Source organism: Balaenoptera borealis, assembly GCF_965194805.1.
Source record: "Balaenoptera borealis genome assembly, chromosome: 21".
Taxonomy (NCBI): Eukaryota; Metazoa; Chordata; class Mammalia; order Artiodactyla; family Balaenopteridae; genus Balaenoptera; species Balaenoptera borealis.
This window is the reverse complement of record NC_138880.1, coordinates 3997203-4020437: the sequence shown is the minus strand read 5'-3', so window position 1 is coordinate 4020437 and position 23235 is coordinate 3997203. Positions and strand designations below refer to the sequence as shown.

The 23235-nt window shown below is 55.1% G+C and overlaps 1 protein-coding gene across 3 annotated transcripts in view; it reads left to right on the top strand.

The window, feature by feature from the left end:
• The first annotated feature begins 1298 nt into the window (after positions 1–1298).
• Positions 1299–23235, top strand: part of IKBKB (inhibitor of nuclear factor kappa B kinase subunit beta) — a 53285-nt gene continuing 31348 nt past the window's right edge. The window contains exons 1-5 of one of the 3 annotated variants that reach the window (XM_082374709.1): positions 1299–1433; positions 2021–2143; positions 12582–12676; positions 15293–15410; positions 17761–17830. In XM_082374709.1, the coding sequence (XP_082230835.1) occupies positions 2039–2143; positions 12582–12676; positions 15293–15410; positions 17761–17830 (388 nt within the window). In that variant the 5' untranslated portion in view covers positions 1299–1433; positions 2021–2038. The remainder of the gene's footprint in view (positions 1434–2020; positions 2144–12581; positions 12677–15292; positions 15411–17760; positions 17831–23235) is intronic. The other 2 variants (XM_082374707.1, XM_082374708.1) reach the window with 2 other exon arrangements.

Here is a 23235-nt window from a genome sequence, read left to right as displayed (position 1 = left end):
TTCCCTGTGCTGTACAATGTATCCTTGTAGCTTATTTATTTAATACATTGTAGTTTGTACCTCTTAATTCCCTACCCCTTTCGTGCCCCTCCCCCTTTCCGTCTCCCCACTGGTAGCCCCTAGTTTGTTCTCTATATCTGTGAGTCTGCTTCTTTTTGTTATATTCACTAGTTTGTTGTATTTTTTACATTCCACATATAAGTGATATCACACAGTGTTTGTCTTTCTCTGTCTGACTTATTTCACTTAGCATAATACCCTCCAAGTACATCCATTAATATTGCCTACATTTTAAAGAAAAGAAATGGCTGCTTAGAATGGTCTAAGTATCAATAACTTGCCCTAAATTCTCAGAGGTTCTCAATAACAGTACCCGGATTCAAAGTCCAGTTTGCTCCCTTCTGAACTTACTAGTATGCTACTTTTAAGAGCTTGCACCCAAGAACCAGCTGCTGGGGTTTAAACATCAGATCATCATCCTCTTATAAGGCTGTGACTTTGGGATAAAGATTTTTCGCTCTGTGCGTCACTTTTCTCATCTGTAAAATGGGGATAATAATGCAGTACTGTCCAATTTGTAGGATGGTCTTGACAATTGGATGAGGAAATCCAAGTACAGAATTTAGACAGTGCCAGGCACTCAGTAAGGACTCTATAAAGTGAGCTATTATCTTCAGGTTGCCTTTAATACTTTTTTTCCTGCTTGAGTAAATATACCAACACACACAGGCCTCTCCTTTGTCTGCTAACATGAGGCCCTCGAACTGAGAAAGTGAATAGTAAAAACCTAATTATGATGCTAAGTAGGTAGGAGATGACCAATTAACAGCTGTTCTCACAATTTCCAGACGTCACTGGGGCTGAACCTGCAGTTTTGTGTTAGTCACTGGGGCTGAACCTGCAGTTCTGCGTTACGCTACTGGATTCTTTCCCTTGACCTTATTGTTTTAAGGAGGAAACGGGGGTTGTCACTCCTCCTAGGAACGACAGGTGTGACTTATCATTCTCGATAATGAGCCAAGGAGCCTCCAGACGAGGGGAGGGAGCGCAGCCCGAGAACAGGAGGCCCAGGGCAATTCTTGTAAACTGTCCCTAAACCAGTCCTAGCAGGGGCCGGGAAATTCCCCCAGTTCAAAGTCTAGGAAGCGTGTCAGGCTGACTCCAGGGGTGCCAGGTGAGGAAATCCCCATCTTCCCTGTCCCAGAAGCCGCTCGGGTCGAAGTCGCTAAGTCTAAAAAGGGCTCTGGCTTTTCTCAGGGCTGGTCACCGGGCGGAACGGGGCGGGGCCTGGGCCGCGCAGTCCCTTTAAGGCTGCAGCCCACGTGCTCCGTGACGTCAGAGTAGGAAGTGTTTGAGGAAGTGGCGCTCGGCTGGCGGTTTTGAGATTCCCGCACTTTAATGTCGTCTGGGTGGCGCCCGCTCCCCGCCGCCAGGTGAGTCCCTCGGGCGGGCGCCCCCGGTGTCACCTGCCCGGCGGGCTCGCACCCCTCCTCTCCGAGGCTCGCGGAGACGCCCGTGACGGGTCCTGAGTCAGGGGTTCCTGGGCGGGGGGAGCTGGGAGGCCCCGGAGCCCGGCCCCGGCGGGGTGGTGCCGGGTGGCGGCCGCGAGGCGGGGGCCCGGGACGGGGCGGTGATTCGTCCGCGCCGCGGTGACGCAGGGACAGCGAGGAGCTGGGAGGGGAGGCGCCCCGGCCAGCGGGCAGGGCGCCCGGGCGGGGTCCCGGCTGGGGATCCCCTTGCAGGTCCTGGGTAGTGGGGCGCCCTGTCCTTTGAGGGACTCTCCTCCCTGCTGCTTCCATACAGCTTGGGAAGGGGGGCGGGTCGGTGGAGGGGCTGCGAAAGGCCGGAGTTGGCTACCAAAACCAAAACCAAACCAAGCAACCTGGTTTATGCACGAGGTGAAAACCACTTCCGATTTTTCTTTCACATGGAAGGGCTGTAGTATCTCTTGTCCATCTCCTTGCGTTCCATTCTTCCTTTAACCTCCGCCTTTTGTCCCCCACCGCCAAATTGCTTACAGAGTTAGCAGGACATCAGTATGAGCTGGTCACCTTCCCTGCCAACCCAGACATGCGGGGCCTGGGAAATGAAAGAACGGCTTGGGACAGGGGGATTTGGGAACGTCATCCGATGGCACAATCAGGTAGGCCCGGTGCCGCTGGGAAGAGCTGGGGGCGGCGGGGTTGGGGGCAGGCTCCCGCCTCACTACCTCTGTGCGACCCTGCGCTCCCTGGGTGAACGGGGCTCACCTTGGCCATGGGCTTCTTGGGAGAGAGTGAGAGACGGGGCCTCAGGGCCCCTAAGCTGACTCTAGGTTAGTGGTCTCCAAGCTTTATTGACTGTGTCACCTAAATAAATAGTAAAAAAAAAAAGTTTAAGCTTTCAGCTTCAGTTATATATATTGAAAATTATATATCTATGCTAACCTTAGACTAACACCTACTAATACATTGTGTAGTAATATATTACATGTTATGAAACATGCAAAAATAGAAAAATCTAAAGTGTGAAAATAATAAAATATTTTAAAATGTTTGAAAAGTTAATTTAAAAAATATTTCAAGTACTTACCAATTACAGTGTCTTCCCAGTATTGTTTGCAATACTTCACAGCACGAATTATACAGAGACACACGAAAGTGAGAATTATCGTTAAGGATGGTGGGTGAACATCCGTTATTTCAAATAATTTTTATAGTTTTGAATTCTTTGGACCGATTTCTTTTTAGCTCTGCTAGATCTTCATTGTTTTGTTTTAAACATCTTTATTGCAGTATGATTGCTTCACGATTGTGTGTTAGTTTCTGCTATATAACAAGGTGATCCCCGTTGTTTTTATTCCTTATGTGTCTGACGTGAGTTTCTCACCCCACAAGCGTTAGGTCTTCCATATTACTGTTTGTGTGTACTGGTGTTACATGCACTGAAATTCTCCACAGCAGTGTCTTTAAGCCATTCATCCATTTTATGAGAGTTATTTTGTTAAAATCGGATAATACCATCCATAATTCTACCAAAGTGGGGCACACGGAACCTGCAGCACGTCCTCCATCCCCTGCCTGTGGAATGCCCATTTTCCTTGGGATCCCTTGAGTGTCAGAAGCGGCACGTGACCTGACAGATGATCTGAGGACGGTGCTGTACGGTTAATAGCAGGAAAGCTTCATTTCGTGTTTATTTTTTGGATTCCAGTCTTGGGAAACCCCTACATATACCCAATTTGGAGCCCATTGCTCGAGGAAAGCCCCTCTCACCAAATAGATAATACTAGCTTCTTGACCCAAAATTCAGACACCCCAGAGCCCCTGAGGGAAGAAGGCTCCTGCTTTTTAATCAAGGGCCACGAGCATCTTTTTGGACTCAAGAGATGGAAAATTTCGTACCGCTTCCCAGGAGCCTGGCTGCAGCCGGCAGGGAGGGTCATGCAGGCCCCCGGCCAGCCACGGCAGAGGGCCATCTCAGACGGCCACCCTCCTGTATCAACTGGAAGACACTTTAGGCCCTGCCCTGAGCCCTGTCAGCTCTGAGTGGATGGAGCAGCCCCTGGAGGAATGTGAGAGCCAGAGCTGGAGGGCAGAGGGCAGTCCTGCATCTGGTAATTCTCACACTCACCCAGGAGACGCCAATTCCAGCAAACCCTGTGGCTGGGGCGGGGTTGGGGGAGGGGGGCAGGGGGTGCAGCCAGGGGCCTGGCATCAGGACAGGAGAGTCAGATCCTTCCACAGCCCCACGCAGACCTGGGCCAGGCTGCTTCCAGACAGGCCAGGGCTTCTGGAGTCTTGACTACAGCAAGTGTCCCACTGCAGCTGAACTGGAGACATCTTGGTTTCCTGCAGGAAGAGTTCTATCAGGATGTGCCGCGTGTCTGCCATCTCTCACCCCAAGTGGCCTCCATCTGCTCTCTGGGCTTGGGATCCGCTTGTCAGATGGAGTTTGTTTCTGGCTTTATAGCCGCGAGCCCAAGAGTGTGTGTGTGTGTGTGTGTGTGTGTGTGTGTGGACTTGTTTTCTAGAATTGCTACTTTCCAGTATCTTCTCCTGTTCAGAAACCTTAATTTTTAGAAAGCCAAAGGCTGAGCTCTCGTTCTCCCGTTTGTGGCCCCTCCACTCCCCGCCTCTCCCCCGTCGGCTCCCAGCTGAGCCCTGTGCGGGACGAGCCCCTCTCTCCTGGACATCTTTGTGTGCACTTTGCCCCTGCCTCCAGGACCCCGTGTGGACCACCTCCCACAGAGCCGGCAGGACCCCTCGTCCCGCGGGAGCTGGCTCTCACTGAACCCTGCAGCCTCGCTTGTTCGGGCAGCCTCGCGCGGTGTGGTTTTCTGCCTAGGAGTGTTCCCATCGGCCTGGGCTCTGCCCGGCTTTGGGCTTCTGTCACTGCCCCCCCAGAGACTCTCCTGGTGTTACAGGTGTGTTAGGTGCACAGGGTCATCCACTCTTGGCTAAAGACCTTTCTGGAAAAGGGAAAGAGCCATTCATCAAGTGTTATAAATGTAAGCTCCCAGCTTTGATCACTGTGACTCAGGAGAGGGGCCCAGTGCAGTGAGACCTTGTTCCGGAGGCCGGGGTCCGTCAGGGGGTCTGGAAGGCTGCCCCAAGGAAGCAGCACTGGACGGGAGACCTGAGGGATGGTGGAAGCTAGCCGGGCAGAGAAGGCGGGAGGAGGGTTCCAGGCCCAGGGCGCGGCCTGTTCGGAGCCCCTGCCAGGGGTGGGGGGGGTGGGTGGGAGGGGTAGGTCATGGCAGGTGGATGTGAGCGGAAGGGCTGGGAGGGGAAGGGCTGCTGCAGGGAGCCCCGCTCGGGCTGCAGGAACACTTGGTGGGGCCCAGGCAGTGCTGAGCTGGGAAGTCAGCTCTCCAAAAAAAATCCCTGACTCCTGCAGCGTGACGGCTCCCACTGCGACTTGTTTCTTGCTGCTGGTGGTTTAACCTCCTTTCTCACCGGATTCCTGAGTATTAGCAGTCAGCTCTCGGGAGCCGGTACGGGGACCCCACTGGCACTGCCCCGTCTGTTGGGGAGACCAGTTAAGTAAGAGGTTTCCGGAGCAGTCCGGGTGCGAGATTGGACTGGGCTGATGGTGGTGGACGTGGGGGGAAGTGGGCAGATTTAAGAGCTTTTCAGGGTGACATTGGCAGGACACAGGGGTGGAGTGGACGGTGAGGGGCTGGGGCAGTGGTGTCCAGCGTTCCCAGGTGTGTCGTGAGCACTGGCTCGGGGCCTGGCTCCGTCCAGGAAGCACTCCAGGTGCTCCGGGCGTTCCCCCCTTGGGGAAATCCCTGGGCTGCTCTGGGTGCTTAGGGGAGGGTCTTTAATCGGTGTTCAGGATCAGAACACGAGCGTGTTCTCCGGGGGGACACCCCTGCTTTCAGAACCTCTGGAGGAGAGCAGCTGGCATAGGGTGGTGGTTACTTAACTCCAGTCGGGCAGAGTAATTGCTTATATTCGACATGGCAACCATGTACATTTTCCTAATACGCCATGTACCTTGTCTACAAGAGAGAATATTTGTCCTTCGTCATAGGAGAAGCATAAAGGAGCCTAAGCATTGGTGTCCTCAGTCAGATGAGTCAGACTAATGATCAGACCCATCATTTTTTTTTTCCTCAGTATTTTTTAAATTAATTAATTAATTAATTTTAATTTTTGGCTGCGTTGGGTCTTCGTTGCTGCACGTGGGCTTTCTCTAGTTGTGGCGAGCGGGGGCTGCTCTTCGTTGCCGTGCGCCGGCTTCTCATTGCGGTGGCTTCTCTTGTTGTGGAGCACAGGCTCTAGGTGCGTGGGCTTCAGTAGTTGTGGCATGCGGGCTCAGTAGTTGTGGCTCGCGGGCTCTAGAGCGCAGGCTCAGTAGTTGTGGGGCACGGGCTTAGTTGCTCCGCGGCATGTGGGATCTTCCCGGGCCAGGGCTTGAACCCGTGTCTCCTGCATTGGCAGGTGGATTCTCAACCACTGCGCCACCAGGGAAGCCCAGACCCATCATTTATTGAGAACGTCCTGTATGCCAGCATGGGCGAGGTGTTTCACATGCTTTATCTCCAGTCTGCTCAACCACCGTAAATGGAAGTACTGTTGTCTTTACTCCCATTTTATAACTGAGGAAACTGAAGCAGAGAGAGGTTAACCCCTTACCCAGAGAGGCTAAGCTAGTAAGTAAAGGAGCTGGAATCTTCTGAACCTACATCTGTTTGAATCCCAGCCTCATGCCTCCTCCACTGGCTTGTGGCTTCTCCAAGGTGGGGATCCAAGGTCAGGGACACCCCGGAACAGGCTCAGTTGAAGCACTAAAGGAAAAAGCCCCCTTTGGATGACAAAATATATAGTCTTCCTTGCTAAACAGAGAACCCTAAAGTGAATATTTCCCAGGGAGGAAGGGCCGTGCAACAAATGACCCTACCCGTCTCCATGAGTTTTTTGGTTCTCTTACCAAGCATGGGCCTTGACAATCCTTGCTGTGTGGATACTCCCTTAAATCTTCAGCCCAAGGGTCAGCACTTTCTAGATGGGCTGATATTTTCAATAAGGTGTTTGTCAAACACAAAGGAAGAAGAAGAAGAGGAGGGGACCTTAGTGACCTCAGCTGCAGCCGCCTTCGGGAGCGAGGGGGAGAAAACTCAGGACTCGCAGTCACACAGCCTGGGCTCAAGTCCTGGCTCTGGTGTCGGCAGCTTCAGGGCTCTGGGCCACAGCCTCCCACATGGATTTGAAAGAAGCTGAGATATCGATGTCTGGGCCAGACGTGGCGCTGCTACGCCCTGGAAGCCTCTGGACACGTCCCAGGGTACCTCACAGATACCACATACTTACTCTGTGCGCTGTGATGGGAAAGGCTGGGAGTTGCTGCCCTGGTCCCCAAGGACACACCGGTTATCCCTCTAGAAGTGGCGCTGGCTCTACTTGTCCCCTCACTGGACGACACTAAGCTCACTTTAGCCTGTCTGTGTGTCTTCAGGTCTTAAAGACTTTGAGCACAGGCCTGAGGCCATCAGGGGTCCGTCAGGGAAAAAAGGAGGTGACCCTGACGCACTGTGCTGTAGTCGAGGGGATAAAGTGAATCCTCAGGAACCTATCAAGTGAGTGTAAATATGAGCACCAAATCGTGAGGAAATAATCACGGCTCGTTTATCGGGAATGTCATTGCCAGTTGTGCTGGGTGGTTTACCCACGCTGTCTCGTCGATGCCCGGAGGTGACCGGAGGCTTCTCAAAGCAGGGTTTCACGGGAGGTGGAGTGCGGGTGGTGGGACGGGGAGAGCACCGTCTACACGCGCCTAGGAAGGGAACGGTGCTGCGCGAACGTGCTCCAGGCCCTCAAGGATCAGACGCTGCGTCTTATTTAACTGAGAGCACCGGCAGGGGTAGGGTCGCCTCCACCTTGTGGATAAAGACCCTGAGGCCCAATGGGCTCAAGGTCGCACATTCGCCAGGCGGAGTACAGGGATCATGATCTCTGACCTGCTTCACCCCTGAGCCCCTGTGGGTGGGTTTGGAGGCCGACGTGCCCGTCAGGTGTTGACTCGAAAGGGAATGGGGTGGGGTCAGCCGTCTCGGCGTAGACTGGTCACCGGGGTTGAGTCAGGGGTGAAGCTGCGACCAGACCTCGGCCTTCTGACTCTCAGGCCTGGGTTCTGTCCCTAGGATCTCTCTGGGCCCAGCTTCGCACCTCCTTCCTGAAACACTCATCTTGGAGGGAGGACCTGAGAAGGAACAAGGAAGGTATTTCTAACCCCCCTCTTGGACCACAGAGGCCTGTTGGGTGGTTGCCGTGGTAACAAGAGTCGGCTTTCTGACCGGAGGGTGTGGAGGGACCTCTTGGCTTCCTGTGCATGTCCCCTTGTCGTTAGAAGAACACCATCCGACGGTCTCAGAAGTCTGAGGAGGCATGCCCCCCGCCGCCCTCGCTTCAGAGTATGCCCACGTTTATACGCGAGGTTCGTGTTTTCCTGTACAAAAGGCAGAGTTGCAGACACTCGAAGGACCTTCATAATCAACTGCCTTTGATGTAGGTACCACTGTGGGCCCCTTTCTCCATTTTATCAAAGTACACATCACTTTTAAATTTTGCCCCAACTTACTAGGAGCTGGATGCTGAGATGGTTTGGGCCGAGTCTGGGTTTCCAGAGAACTGAGCTGAGAGTGGGAGGGTTCCGAGCCAAGTGGAGAAAGTCATCCATGCCCTCGAGTGGCATTGCTGCTGGAGAACCAAGCCCCCTGCCCCCCGAGTTTCAAAAACTTCTTCGTAGTCTGTTGACAATGAATTGAATTTCGCTTTCCAGAGCCAGTATGCTTTTAGCAATGGAAGGTCATTCTCTTTGGGTTTCTATTTCAAAAGAAACATTACTCATGGAAAAACGGGAATGTTTTAGAGTACTTGCTAGAGGGCCACCAGGTAAGAAAAGTTGTGTCTGTGTCTGCATGGGACACTCAGGCCTCGGAAGTCAGGATTTCCCCTGCTGCCGCAGGACGAAGCTGAGCTGTCCGGAGTCAGTGTTGGTGTCTGTGCCCACTTAGTCTGTAATGTGTTCTGTGTTCATATCGTTAAGTTGGCTCTTTAGGTTTGGTTTGGCTGTTGAGACCAATATTGGATCAGTCTTCAACAACAGAATCTATTTGTGGATTCTGGGATGGGCCAGGTGATGGCTGTGTGTTAGCTCCGGTGTTTGTGTTGGGCAAAAGACTACAGTTATCTACAATCACCCAGCATATACAGGTAGAATCTATAAAATATTTTCTAAGTCACTTAATAAGTCTACCCTTTGGGTTTGATTTATCTGTTATCTTTATGAAGGAAGCATACTGTTTATGCTTGGGAGAATAATGACGCCTCCCAAAATGTCTGCGTCCTAACCCCTTGAGCCTGTGAGTATGTTAGGTTACGTGGCAGAGGGAATTAAGGTTGCTAATCAGCTGACTTAAATGGGAAGATTATCCTGGGTGATCTGGGTGGACCCACTGTAACCACAAGGGTCATTAAAAGTGGAAGAGGGAGGCCGGAGAGTCAGTGTCAGAGTGATGCAACCACAAAGACTCAGCTGGTCACTGATGGCTTTGAGCTACAGGAAGGGGCCATGAGCCAAGGGATGAATGCAGCCTCTAGAAGCTGGGGCGGGTGGGGATGTGCATTCTCCGGAAAGGGACACAGCCTGCCCACATCTTGATTTTAGTCCAGTGAGTCGCTTGCCAGACTTCTGACCTCCAGAACTATCACGAAAATAAATTTGTGTTGTTTTAAGCCAGTAAGCTGGTGGCAATTTGTCGTAGCAGCAATAGAAAATGAATACACTGTTCTGTGTATTGAAGTTAAAATAGGTGCAGATTTTTAAACTCTCAGAGACATTCTGAGGTAACACACCATGCGTGGCAGTATCTTCTTAGAAACTGTTGCATAAAACACTGTCCGTCACAACGTCACACGCTTGAGTGGATGCTCCCAATGGCGTCACCGCCTTTTACAGCCTGGCCGTCAGTCTTCTCTCATTGGTAGATCTCGGCATCCCAGCCCGGGTCCCTGTGCGATCCCGCCCACCTGGAAACAAGTATCTAGACACACGTCAGAGCAGCTGTTGGTGAAGTTACCAGAGAACTGGGTGAAAACGTTTTAGTCTGAACGCTTAGTGGGAAGTGAAACTCGAAAGCAGATTCAAATCAGTTCGAGAGCAGAGGAATCGGGAAGTTCACGCTGTAGAGGATGGAACATCTTGTGAGATGTAACTCAAGTCTGTTTGTACATCGATTAAAGAAATAGTGGTCTCTTGACACACACCGTAACTCTTGACAAGTATTAGCTGAACGTCCACCCAAGTTCACTCGTCCGGCTGTACTGATGGGTTCAAGAGCAACAGGACTGACAGTTTTTGAAAGAGGTCAGCTTTTCTTCAATAGGGCTTCTGAATCCAGGCCAGAGATCAGGATTCTAAGAGCAAAGTAGCTGAACGATGTGGCGCAGCCTGGCCATCAGTGCCTGCCTGGCACCAGGGAGCGCTGGCGCAGAGGCAGGCGTGGGCCACCGCAGGGTGAGCCCGGGGAGCACTGTGCTGGGTGAGAGGCCGTCACGAAAGGCCACATCTTGTGTGATCCCACTTGGATGAAATGTCTGAACAGCTAAATCTGTAGAGACAGAGTGTAGATGGGTGATTGCCTAGCGCTGGAGGGCGTTGGGGAGAAACGGGAAGTGACGGCTGACGGGTGTGGGGTTTCTTGGGGAGATGATGTGCGTGTTCTAAGACCGACGGTGGCTTTGGCCACGTTACTCTGAATGTCCCCCAGCCATTAACGTGCAGGCTTTATTTATTTATTTATTTATTTATGGCTGCGCTGGGTCTTCGTTGCTGCGCACGGGCTTTCTCTAGTTGCGGTGAGCAGGCGCCACTCTTCTTTGCGGTGCGTGGGCTTCTCACTGCGGTGGCTTCTCTTGTTGCAGAGCACAGGCTCTAGGCGCGCGGGCTTCAGTAGTTGTGGCACGCGGGCTCAGTAGTTGTGGCTCGTGGGCTCTAGAGCGCAGGCTCAGTAATTGTGGCTCACGGGCTTAGTTGCTCCGCGGCATGTGGGATCTTCCCGGACCAGGGCTCGAACCCGTGTCTCCTGCATTGGCAGGAGGATTCTTAACCACTGTGTCAGCAGGGAAGTAAGTCCCCACATGTGTGCTTTAAACGGTTGAATTGAATGGTATGTGAATTATAGCTCAGTAGAGCTATTGAAAACAAAATAAGCATGTGAGGTGACTGCATGACGGAGGCTTACCCACAGCCACGTGGGGATTTGGTAAAAGCCACTTACTTCTGAGAGTGCCCTGGAGGTGTGGCAAGTACCTGCTTTGGGCCTTGGAACCATCACGGTCAAAAGATGCCTCCGCCTTCTCCCCGAAGCTTTTGTTCTTGAACGTCGGTTTTAGGGACGGGTCTGTTGACCAGCGAGTCAGGGGTCTTAGTGGACACCGTCTGTCTCCGTCCGGGACTCCCATTTTCCTTTTCCTCCCGGGTGGGTCCTTGTTCACAGGGATAGTGGCTAGTTTGGTGGACGTGTGACCGCGGTGCGCTTCTGCCGCCCTTGGGAAGCATGTGTTCCTGGGGACCTTGCCACGTCCTCGACATGCCTCTGTTAAGTCCCGTTCTGTACCGAATGAACTCCTGCACTTACAGAGCTTATGATTCCTTACAGTATGCATTTTCATAAACAGAGAAAATGGTCCGACAGGGCCTGTAGGACACCCATCCTTCAGCTGGGCACCAGTAGGATTTTGGTACCGTTCTGAAGCCTTTTCTTGCTGGATTTACACTCCGCCCGTCCCACCGGCTGGGGCTTGTTCCAGGGCTCGTGGCACGAGGGCTGTTGGGGGAAGGGGTCTCGCCGCAGGTGTGTAGGGTTCGCGGGGTAGGGGTGGAGGTCGGCTTGCTCGCTGATGGCAGGGCCAGCACCCAGGCTGCTGCCACAGAGCCATGGCCAGGGCAGCTGCTGACCCTCGGCCGTCCTGGGAGCCCCATGGGCCAGGAGGTGGCGGCCGAGCACTGTCCTGGATTCTGTCTAGACACCTAGGGGAAGGGAAGAGTTAATTCTCGGGGCCCAGGCAGTTGCTCATTCACGAGAATTGTAGTGATTGCCTTCGTTCACGGAGCCTGCATCGAGGGTACTGTGCCAGGTACTGCATTAGAGGTTAAACGCACGAGGAGGGACAGGCCTATAGTTTAACAGAGAAAAGAGAAAATAACCCTGTGACCCTACGGAAAGTAAGTCTTTGGTAGGTAAGTACAATGAAGGAGTGGGGGGGCCGGTGCCTGGGCATCTGCACGAGCCAGGGCAGAGACCCTAGAGCACAGGACCGGGCCGGTGGTCTGACCTAGACTTGGCATCAGACGCCTGGGGTGGAGTCGACGGGGGATGATGGAAAGGCAGGTTAGAGCCCAGCCTGGAAGGGTTTTACGTGCCAGGAGTGCCTGTGTGACATGGGTCTGCCCCCCAAGAGTGTTACTGAGCACCCCTAAGGCCTGGACACTGCTAGGGGCTTAGCTGCATGACAGCCCTGAAAAGTGGGTGTCAATGTTCCCATTTTACAGATGAAGACAGCCAGACCTCGTGGTCTGCCAAGGGTCACAGAGCTGGTACATGGCTGCATCGGGATTTGAATCAGCCTGTGTTCCATCTCCTATACCAGGCTTGCATTCTCTCTGGAGAGAGAAACCCCCCACAGGGAGAAGCATGAAGCCTGAAGCCAGGGCATTAACTGTTAGGTTGAAGTGCAGGGAAGTGCCCTTTGCATGGGTCAGAGGTCACGTCCAGCAGCGTTGGGGTCTGAGGAGTGAGGACTCTCTGGGGCAGGAGTGGCTGGCAGAGGTCTCATGGAGGAGGTGGGGACGGAGCAAGGCCTCGGTGCAGACTTGGGATGGATAGAGATGAGGGGAGGGGGCAGGCTGGGAGGTGGGGCTGGTGGGGACCCGCGTGACGGGCTGGAGGTGACTGGGGGACATCTGTTCAAGTGGGCACCCATGCGGACCTCGGGAGCCTGGAGGTGATGGCGGTCCGTGCTCCAGGTCCTAGGGAGACAACTTCGGATTTGACCCTCGGCTTTCTCTGATCCTCCCGTACGTGTCCTCTGCAGGAAACGGGCGAGCAGATCGCTATCAAGCAGTGCCGGCAGGAGCTTAGTCCCCGGAACCGCGAGCGCTGGTGCCTGGAGATCCAGATCATGAGGCGGTGAGAGCCTGGTGCACGAGCGGGCCCGGGTGCGGGGTGCGGGACCGCAGGGCGGGGGCCTGGGACGTGGAATGACTCTGGAGGGAGCTAGGCGGCCGAGCTTTGGCATGTGGAGCAACAGCCCCAGTTCTGTCTGGGAAAGAGCCGTGCATCCCAGCCCCTCAGTAAGGACCCCAGCCAAGCTGTCCAGAGGGGTGGCTTCTGGAGGAGTGGCAGTTACAGCCCACCGCTGGGCCTTGCCAAGGGCTCTTGGGGGTTTTCTTTGTTATGTTAAATTATTTAAAATAGCCATCACAGTGAATTTTCCTTTGTTGGCAAAAGTCCTTTTTTCTCCAGTGTTTGCAATTCCGAGCTGGTATGTGAGTCTCCTGTGCCCTGAGCCTGCTGTCTTCCGTTCCTCCAGGGTGCCCTCCCAGCCAGGAAGGCACGTGGGGAAGCTCACAGACCGTCGGGCCCCAAACAGGGGCTCCCTGCTGGAGCTCAGGGAAAGGGGAGGCGTCCCCTTGTTTGCAGGTGCACGTGCGCGCACACACACCACACACACACCACACACACCACACACACACCACACACACACCACACACACCACACACAGACACACACATCACACACACACCACACACACCACACACACCACACACAGACACACACATCACACACACACCACACACACCCCACACATACCCCACACACACCACACATACCCCACACACACCACACACACAGACACACACACCACACACACACCACACACACACACACCCCCACACACACCCCACACACCCCACACACAGACACACACACACACACACCACACACACACCCCACACACACCACACACAGACACACACATCACCCACACACACACACCCCCCCCACACACCCCCCCCCACACACACCACACACACACACACACACACACCCCACACACATACCCCAAACACACCCCCCACACACACACACCCCACACACACCCCCCCACACACACACACCCCACACACACACACACCACACACAGACACACATACCCCACACACATACCCCAAACACACACACACACCCCACACACACACACCACACACAGACACACACCCCCCACACACATACCCCAAACACACACACCCCACACACACACCCCACACATCACACAGACACACACACCCCACACACAGACACATCACACACACCACACACACACACACCCACACACACACCCCACACACGCACCACACACAGACACACCCCCCACACACACATACCCCAAACACACACACACACACCCCACACACACCCCACACACACACACACCCCCCACACAGACACATCACACACACCACACACACACACACCCACACACACACCCCACACACACACCACACACAGACACACCCCCCACACACACATACCCCAAACACACACACACACCCCACACACACCCCACACACACACACACACCACACACACACACACACACACACACACACATACCCCAAACACACCCCCCCCCACACACACACCCCACACACACCCCCCCCACACACACACCCCCCACACACACACACACCACACACAGACACACATACCCCACACACATACCCCAAACACACACACACACCCCACACACACACACCACACACAGACACACACCCCCCACACACATACCCCAAACACACACACCCCACACACACACCCCACACATCACACAGACACACACACCCCACACACAGACACATCACACACACCACACACACACACACCCACACACACACCCCACACACAGACACACCCCCCACACACACATACCCCAAACACACACACACACACCCCACACACACCCCACACACACACACCACACACACACACACACACCCCCCACACACATACCCCAAACACACACACACCCCCACACACACCCCACACACACACCCCCACACACACACCACACACAGACACACATACCCCACACACATACCCCAAACACACACACCCCCCCCCACACACACCCCCACACACACACACCACACACAGACACACACCCCCCCACACACACATACCCCAAACACACACCCCACACACACACACACCCCCCACACACACCCCCACACACACACACCACACACAGACACACACCCCCCCACACACACATACCCCAAACACACACCCCACACACACACACACCCCCCACACACACCCCCACACACACATACCCCAAACACACACACCCCACACACAGACACACACACACCCACACACACACAGGCACACACCCACACCCCCCCCAACACACACCCCACAGACACACACACCACACACACACACCACACACCCCATCCCCGCCCAGTGGTGTGAGATCCGAAGTCCCCCTGCTCTCTCTGCCTCAGAGCAGTGTGGAGATACAGGGAGGACTTGCCGGGGGCCCTCTGAAGAGAGCGGAGCTCTGCACGGGGCGCCCAGAGCCGGGGCTACGGTGCTGACAGTAGCGCTGCCGGGCCCTGGGCGAGTGGTGGGCCCCGCGTCTCCCCGCCGCTCACCCTCCAGGGCCCTCAGCGCCTGCAGGCCGTGGGGGGCTGGGGTGGAGCGGAGCCCGGCCCTCCCTCACTGGCTCCCTCCCCCCAGGCTGAACCACCCCAACGTGGTGGCCGCCCGGGACGTCCCCGAGGGCATGCAGAGCCTGGCTCCCAACGACCTGCCCCTGCTGGCCATGGAGTACTGCCAGGGAGGGGACCTGCGGAAGGTGAGGCTGCGGGGGCCGGGCAGGGCGCTTGGGGCCTGGGGCGGGTCGCGGGTGCCCGGAGGGCGGGGGGCTTGCCGTGCACCCGGTGCAGCTGTCCCTGACGTGTCGCGGAAGACCCACCAGGTCCGAGCACAGGGAGAGGCCGGACAGACTCCAGGACGGGCCTTCCTCCCTCGGCACGCTGGGGCCACTTGAGCCCTTGGGTGTCCTCGTGGCCACTGTCCCGGTTCGGAGGGCTTCTCCCAGATGTGGCCGCCCGGGGTCCTGGAGCGGGGCAGGAAGGGACTGGCTCGGGCCAGCCGGGCTGGGGACCCAGAGCCCCACTGACTCAGCTTCTGGGCTCCTCTCCCTTTCTTCCCGCCGCGTCCACCATTTGCCAGAACGCACGCTGCGGGGTGGGTGTCGGGGACCGTTGTGTGTCCCCCTCCCCAGCGATCTCCGGAACAGTGTCACGACCCGCTCTTACACGTGGCCTCGTGTGATTCTCAGCAGCCTGTGACGTGGGTAAAACGGATGGGATCCCGTGTGAATGGTGGGCCCCGCGGCCCCGAGGGCCCACGTGGGTGTCCGGGCCTCACACAGCTGCAGCGGCAGAGGCTGAGTCACGGCCGGTGGGTCCCAGCCGCGGGCCCCCCTCCGTCTGTGAAGGGAATAGCGCCCAGCGCACGAGGACCGTGAAAGCTCTGGGCAGAAGCTGGCTTTGTATTGAAGAGAGGTTGCCTGTTCGTCTCCACCCCCCTCACCTGGCGCTCTGGACAAAGGTCTGCATCGTTCGGGGGCACGGTCAGCATAGCCAGGCGGTTCCTCCATCCGTACTCAGCACTTTCCGGGACCGGCATCGCGTGCTTTCCCAGCACTCTTCCGGCCCCTCCCGCCTTCCTCGCCAAAGGAGGCTCTCCATGAGGGCTGGTGTGCCCGCGTGGCTCTCCCGTCCGGGGAGACGGGCTCGTCCTGGGGTTCAGGGCAGGATGTGAGCACAGTCGTCGGCAACCCCCAGGCCGGGGACTGATAACCGATGACAAATGGGGAACTTGACAGCGCTTCCATTTTCCTCTTTATCTTCCTAACCTTTGACAGCTGATTCCTAACTGCAGCTATTTAGTGAGATGAAGCTGTGTCATTGTAGTTGAGTGGACAGTCCTTAGAGGGCAGCGTGGGAGGGGTGGGAGGTGACCAGCTTACAGAGGCAGAGGATTTCGGACATCATCTTGTAGGCAGCAGGGAGCCAGTTGGCCAGGGAAGAAGCTGACACAGACTTTGGTGTGATTGACCTGGCACGGGGTGCAGGATGGTGCAGGGGACGTGGGAAACGATTGTACCCCACGGGGCCTTGGCCCACGCGGTCACCAGGGGACCTGGGAGGAGGGCGCTGCTGCCCCGGTGCCCGCGGTCTGTCCTCTTTGTTCTCCAAATGAGGTGGCTCGTCTTTCCCACCTCTAGAAAGTTCAGAATCCGCACCTGGTCTGGGGAGACAAGTTTGGCCAGCACGGGAGCGAGGGTAAAAGCCAGAGCCGATTGAAGGAGTGCTGTGTGTGTGCCTGTCGCAGGGAACGGCTGGCGGACGTTCGTGGGTGTGGGTGTGAGTTAACGACGGGGCACCCTGTTGGGAAGTTACTTCCTGAAGTTGAGGCCGGCTTCCAGCAGCAGACGGAGCCCCTTGACAGGCTTGCCAGGGCCAGGAGGGCACAGGGGCTGAGCGTTTGGACACGAGCCTCAGGTGGACCTGTGTCCTATGGCAGCTCTGCCGCGCGGCGGCCGTGGTGGCAGACGGATGGCTGAACCCCTCCCGTCCAGCACCCTCACCTGTGAAGTGGAAATGCCGCCAGTGCTGGCCTGGGTGGGGGGGTGGGCGGGAGGGAGGGTGAAGTGAGACGGGGCAGGTGAGGCTGCACTGAGCCCGTCCACGCAGCTCTGCCGGGTGCCCGGCACGTACTAAGTGCTCACTGCCCGGTCCCTGCTGTCATCCCCACCCCACAGCAAGACCGCGTCGGGGAAGGGGTCGGAGGGAGGTGTTCAGTGGCTCCTTTGGGCTCTCAGGAGCAGTGGACCAGCTGTGGCTGGGCTCAGATGGGCCTGCTTCCCCCGGGACCGCGGCACAGGTGAGACTCTGAGCATGATTCAGGGTCAGGGGTAGGGTTACACACGAGAGCGCTTCTAGGAGCTCTCAGGTGCTTCCTCCTTCCCCGCCTGGGCCGACCCTGCCCGTCCTGCCTGGGCTGGCTGTCCGCCCAGGTCCCCAAGGCCCAGGGCCCGGGGAGTGCTCAGACGGCCTCGGCTGGTGAAGGACACTTGTGGGCGCATTGGTGGCTGGTGACCGCTCCCCCTGACGCCTCTTTCCCCTTCTTGACAGTACCTGAACCAGTTTGAGAACTGCTGTGGCCTGCGGGAAGGAGCCGTCCTCACCTTGCTGAGCGACATCGGTAAGTCCCAGCCCTGGAAGTCAGGCCGTGCCGTCCGGGGAGAGGCCTCTGGGGGCGAGGAGGGGAGATGACTGGTCCTCCGGTCTCTACGGAGGTGGGGCTGTCGGGGACAGACGGTGGTGGAGGACTGGGGACGGTGGGGATGTCAGTAGGGCCTAGTCGGGCCGGCACTGAACTCAAATAGATTTCTCTTCCTTCCGGACTAAGTCATGAAGTGAATGATGGTGTATATAGGGTAACAGATTTCCTTTCCCATTAAAAGCTCCACTCCCTACTTTCCCAGAACAGCCAGTGATGGAGTAGGTTGTCTGTCCTTTGAATGAATTTCATCCCTTGGCAATGAATTTTTCCACTTCCACACTGGCGGTTCTTTTGCTGGCCGCAGGCTTAGGAAAAACGGGCCTTGTTTATCCCTTTGGTGCCCTTGGTGTCCTCCGAGGAGGGTGTCCATGGCCCTCGGAGAAGGCCTGGCTGGTGGCCCGGCTGGCCTGGGGAGCGGGAGCCTGACCTCAGCCTGCGGGGGTCAGATCCAGTCTCCTCCACCCTGGCACCTGCTATTATTTAGGGGTAAACCTCCAAGGTTGGTGGTGCAAGGATCTAAAGTTTAGAGGTACCCAGAGTTCATCACTGAGCCTTTGCCCCCAGATTTGGGGAATGACATCATTTTCACCCCTCTGCCACCACAACCTCTTCGAAGCTGTATTTTTCTTTTTTCCTTCTACGCGTTCAAACTTTCTTTTTAGGAAAATATCAAACATATAGGAAAGTCGGAAGAGTAGTGAAACCCACACACCCGTCACCCAGGTTCACCAGTTGTTACCGTCTCGCCACGTCTGTAAAGCTGTGTTAGCTGACGCTTGGCCTGGGAGGGCAGGGGGCCTCTGGTCCCCGCGGCTCCGGGTCTGCCTCCCTCTCACTCTGGGCAAGAAGGAAGTGAGCGGAACCGAGGGATGACGTGCTTAAGGTTAGGATCCGAGTGGTCGGACATGGAAAATTCCCTCTCTCCCTGTAGCCGGTGTCCCTGTCCTGTGGATGGGGTTCATGGTGAGGGCAAGTTGACCTGGCGCCAGTTTGGGGTTTTTTTTTCCAGCTCTATTGAGGTATAACTGACAGGTGACACATGTAAGTTTCAGGTGTGCAGCATGAAAACATCACACCGGTTTTACGTGACCAGCATGGCCATCCGTCACTGGCCAGACTGCTTGCCTCATGTGGGTGTGTGGGAGGTGCCCTCTCTGATTCCCTAGGACGTCCAGTCCTTAGGCCAAGATCCCACCTGTTCCCTCGACACCTTGCCCCACCCTGGCCCATCCACGCTGTGCTTACACATTTACCTGTTTTTTGCCCCAGTGGCCACATCATCAGTTTATTCTCCGTTGGGTTGAAGGCAGGTTAGAAGGTTGGGGAATATTCTTTTGCTCTTCATGGGCAACTTTGATTTTGTCTCTCTCTGGTTAGAGCTGCTTCAAGTCATTTTTTTGTATGTTATTCCCTCAAATATCGTGCTTCCCCTCATTAGATTATTTGTGCATTCAGGAGATCGTTATTAAGAAAGTCTTTAAATTATTGGCTCAAGCACACGAAACTGTCTACTTCCTCATGCAGCCTTCTACTGCCTCAGGTGACTGTGGTGATATTCATGGAGCCTCTGCTGGTCACGTGTCCCTTGGTGTGGGCACGTGTCACATCCAGTTACCTTGGCCTCCTGCGGTAGCTTTCTTGTGATGCATTCAAGGTGTCTGTGTGTAAGTTACATGTAGATCACAGTCATGAAGACAGGAGACAGGTTCACTCCACATGCTTATGTGGCTCCGTTCTCCTGTCGGTGGATGAGTATCAAAGGTCTTTAGGTCGCTGATTCCCTATCTTTCCTCTCTGTGGCCCCAGGTTGGAAATAATGAGGCTTTGAAGTACTACTCAACTAGACTTAAGTCCGTGAAGGCCGAGACTTAGTCACTGCTGTGTCTCTGGCATCTGGAACAGCAGTAGTACCTTATGTAATAGGTTCTTTGTAAATATTTGTCAAACGAATGAAATAAATCCCAAAGGAAATTAGAATAAGGACCTATTTTTTTATTGAAAAGAACCGCTGTCCACATATAATTAAATTAACACTCCCAGGTCAAATACCAGCGCTTCCCCCTGTTGGCGGTGTGACCTAGGGCACGTTATTTAATTCTTAAGGGCAGCAGCTTTATTTGCTGTGAGGTGGGAACATAACTCACCACGTGAGAACCGTTAGGAGGGTGGAGTGAGGGAGGTGGGACACGTAATCGCAGCACACGCTCTGCTTGCCGCATTAACGTGCAGTCAGCACGTGCTCGCCCCTTCCTCCTGTCCTTCCCCCCGGGTTTGGGTTCGTAGCACCCCTTTTAGAAAACCTCCGTCGCCCTCCTTTGGGTTGTGACCCAAGGCTGGGATACAGTGAGCCAGGCGGGTGGCTGTCTTCTGAGGCGTCCCTTCCCGGAAGTGGCTGCCTCCGGGATGCCATCAGGCCCCCTGATTCGGAGGCTTCGGTGGAGGTAGCTGATAAGCCTGTGTGGTACTTTCAGTCCCTTTTCTGATTTGTGTACGAGATCCATGAAGTTTATTTATTTTGCACGGATGTCGTCACAGAGCCCGAGTCCAAAAGTTTTTCTGGGAGTTCATCTAACATAACTCTTTTGTATTCTGGAACATTTCCTGAGCCTGTTTTGTTCCAGTTTGTCCCAAGGGCCGGCCGCACGTCCCCTTTGTGGAGCTGCCCTGCTGGTCCCTGCCAGGTTGACTTCAGATAAGGGCAGAGCCCCACCCTTGCCTGCCAGGTCAGATTCACGACCTTCTCCTCTGGGTGACACCTACTTGCCTTTAACCTCTTCGGTGCCACTGGCCTCCCAGAGATGCCCACTCACAGCAGCGTCAGGATGATAGACGTAGGCGGGATTTTTTCCAGCGAGCTTTACGTTGCCCAGGAAGCTCTTGCAGAGTACGCATGAGTGAGGGGGCAGACGCCCGGCAAGCACGTGGGTGAGCCCGTTTCCTGTGCCAGGACGGACAGGCCTGTTAGAACATTGCTCTCAGGCTAGTAAGAGGTCTGGGGACAGGTGGCAGAGGCAGCTGGAAGCAATCTGTCTTCCACATAAAGCGACCCTAAAATAGCTCCAGGAAGTTGTATCTCAGTGGACTCTATTTAAGCAGTGTGCTCGTCATCCTTTGGAAAACGTTGCCATGTGTTTCCCTCTGCCAGCTGACAGCAAACCCCTGCGCACTCTGGAGGCCCAGGTCTCTGCTGCCCAAAGAGCGGGGACCTGCCCACACCCAGGCCAGCTGGGCGGGACGGTGAGCGATCACCATGGCCTTTCCGGATCTTAGCTCTGCACCCATCTTGACTCTCCAGGTGGCCGGGGTACCGTGGTGGCCGACCGTCCTGTCCTCTAAGCATTCAGGGCCCCCGCTCCCCATTTTGTCTGTGCTCCGTTCTCTGAGTCACCATCTCCGTCCCTGTTAGAGCTGCTCCTGGCAGGCGTCCAGCCCTTCCGCCTTACAGGACAGGGAGGGTTCCAAAGGGAACTCAGGGCTTTAGGGAATCAGAACACTGGGCTCTCTGCTTTGTGTTTATGTAATTGTGGATTTCCTTGCTTATTCTGTTAAATACTTACATTCTGACTGCACTGCTGATTATAATAAAAGATGACTACCTGGTCTCAGCAATCCAGGTCATTAGTATATAAAATATGTGGAAAGGCGTAAATAACCAGATTAATGAATGTGATCATGATAAAAGAGAAGACAGCTGCTCTCAGTCCTGGCCTCGCTGCCTCTCCAGCTCTGCTGCCTCTGACGAGGGCCTTTCCTCTCTGGAAAACCAAGGTGACTTTCTGGGCCTGCGCGTCTTCAACTTTAAATGAGGCATTTGGGCTGGGTGACCCCTAGGGGCCCTTCTGACTCTGAATATTGCTTTTTCATGGTTCAGGTTCTGATTTTCAGAAAGGTTGCCCAGCATGTATTTGACATCCGCTGCACTGCCCCAGCCTGACTGCTTCCCGCGGTCCTCACGCATCATCTTCTGCCTGGAACCTTGTCTTGATGCTGTCTGTCTGTTCCTGCCCCAGCCTGTGTGTCCCTCTCTGCACCTGGGTGACCGCCCACTGCTTCCAGTATTCTGTGTGCCGGGCCATCCTCACGACATCTTTATCCACCAAATCTTTTCCGAAGTCTGGATGTTGAACGCTGACCTCCACCCTCAGCTCCATATCCACGTCTACACAATATTTCTCCCCAAGTCACTTCCCAATTGAAGTCCTAGACGTTTTCCTTAAAGCCAATCCCTTCCTGACGTCCTCTTTCTTGTGTCACTGGCCCTGTCTTTCTGCCAGCTACCCGACACGGGTGCCGACCTCGAATCTCGTCTCTTCTTAGAACCTGCCCTCTTCCTGCTCCGCACCGTCCCACTTAAAGGGCCTCCATCCTTTCCTTCGTGCTGAGCATCCCACTTTCCCTTTCTGTTCCCACCACCTCCGCTCATCCAGTGTCACGGCACATCGCTTACCTGGAGTCCTTATTCCCGTTTTACTAATCCATCTTTCATGCTTCTGAAAGGATGCTTTCGTCATAATCCACCACTAGATCAAGGCCAAACCTCACAGCCTCGCATCTCTCCTGATCCACTCTAGCCAACCTCAGAACCCACTTGTCGGTCCCCCTGCGAGCCTTTGTCCACATGCTCCTTCCTAGAATGCTGCTCTGGCCGCTCCCCACGACCCTGCGCTTTCGACCTGACCCTCCGTGGGGACCGCCCTGGCCTGGCGCGCACAGTGGTCTCCCTCTCGGGATTCTTCTGCCCTCGTGGCCTCCTCCACTCAGGACTTGGTTTCCCTGCTATTGTTATGTGACCTCTGCCTGTGCTTGACAGTAAGGACTGACTTCTGGGTTTGGGGCCCATCTACCAGACTGTTTGTGCAGTAAGTGAGGAAAACGGTTCGATCCAGTGGCACATTTTCGACAACACCTGGCACACTTATGTATGAAGACACTTCCTGAGGATGGTTGAACGAATGAGAGAGTGATTTTGCACTTTCCTCTCAGCACTTGGCGTGACTGCCTTGCTGCCTTGCTGGTGAGTCACAGGGACTCTTTTCACCAGGAAACCACGAGCTGGACTAAATCTCCACGTGTCTGCACTTGGCCTTCCAGCCTGTTTTGCTTGGAAAGCCCAGTGACACCAAAGCGACTGGCACATAGTAGGCGTGCGGCCAGTTTTTATCGCGTGAACGAATGTGCTCTTGCCCTTCTCCCGCACTGTTGACTCAGACCACCAACTGGTAACTGTCTTTTCTTTCCCTTCTAATCTCTGCGTCAGCTCTCTGGTCCATTTATCTTTCCAGTTCTTCCATCGTTGCTCGGGACTGTATTCCGAGCAACAGTAT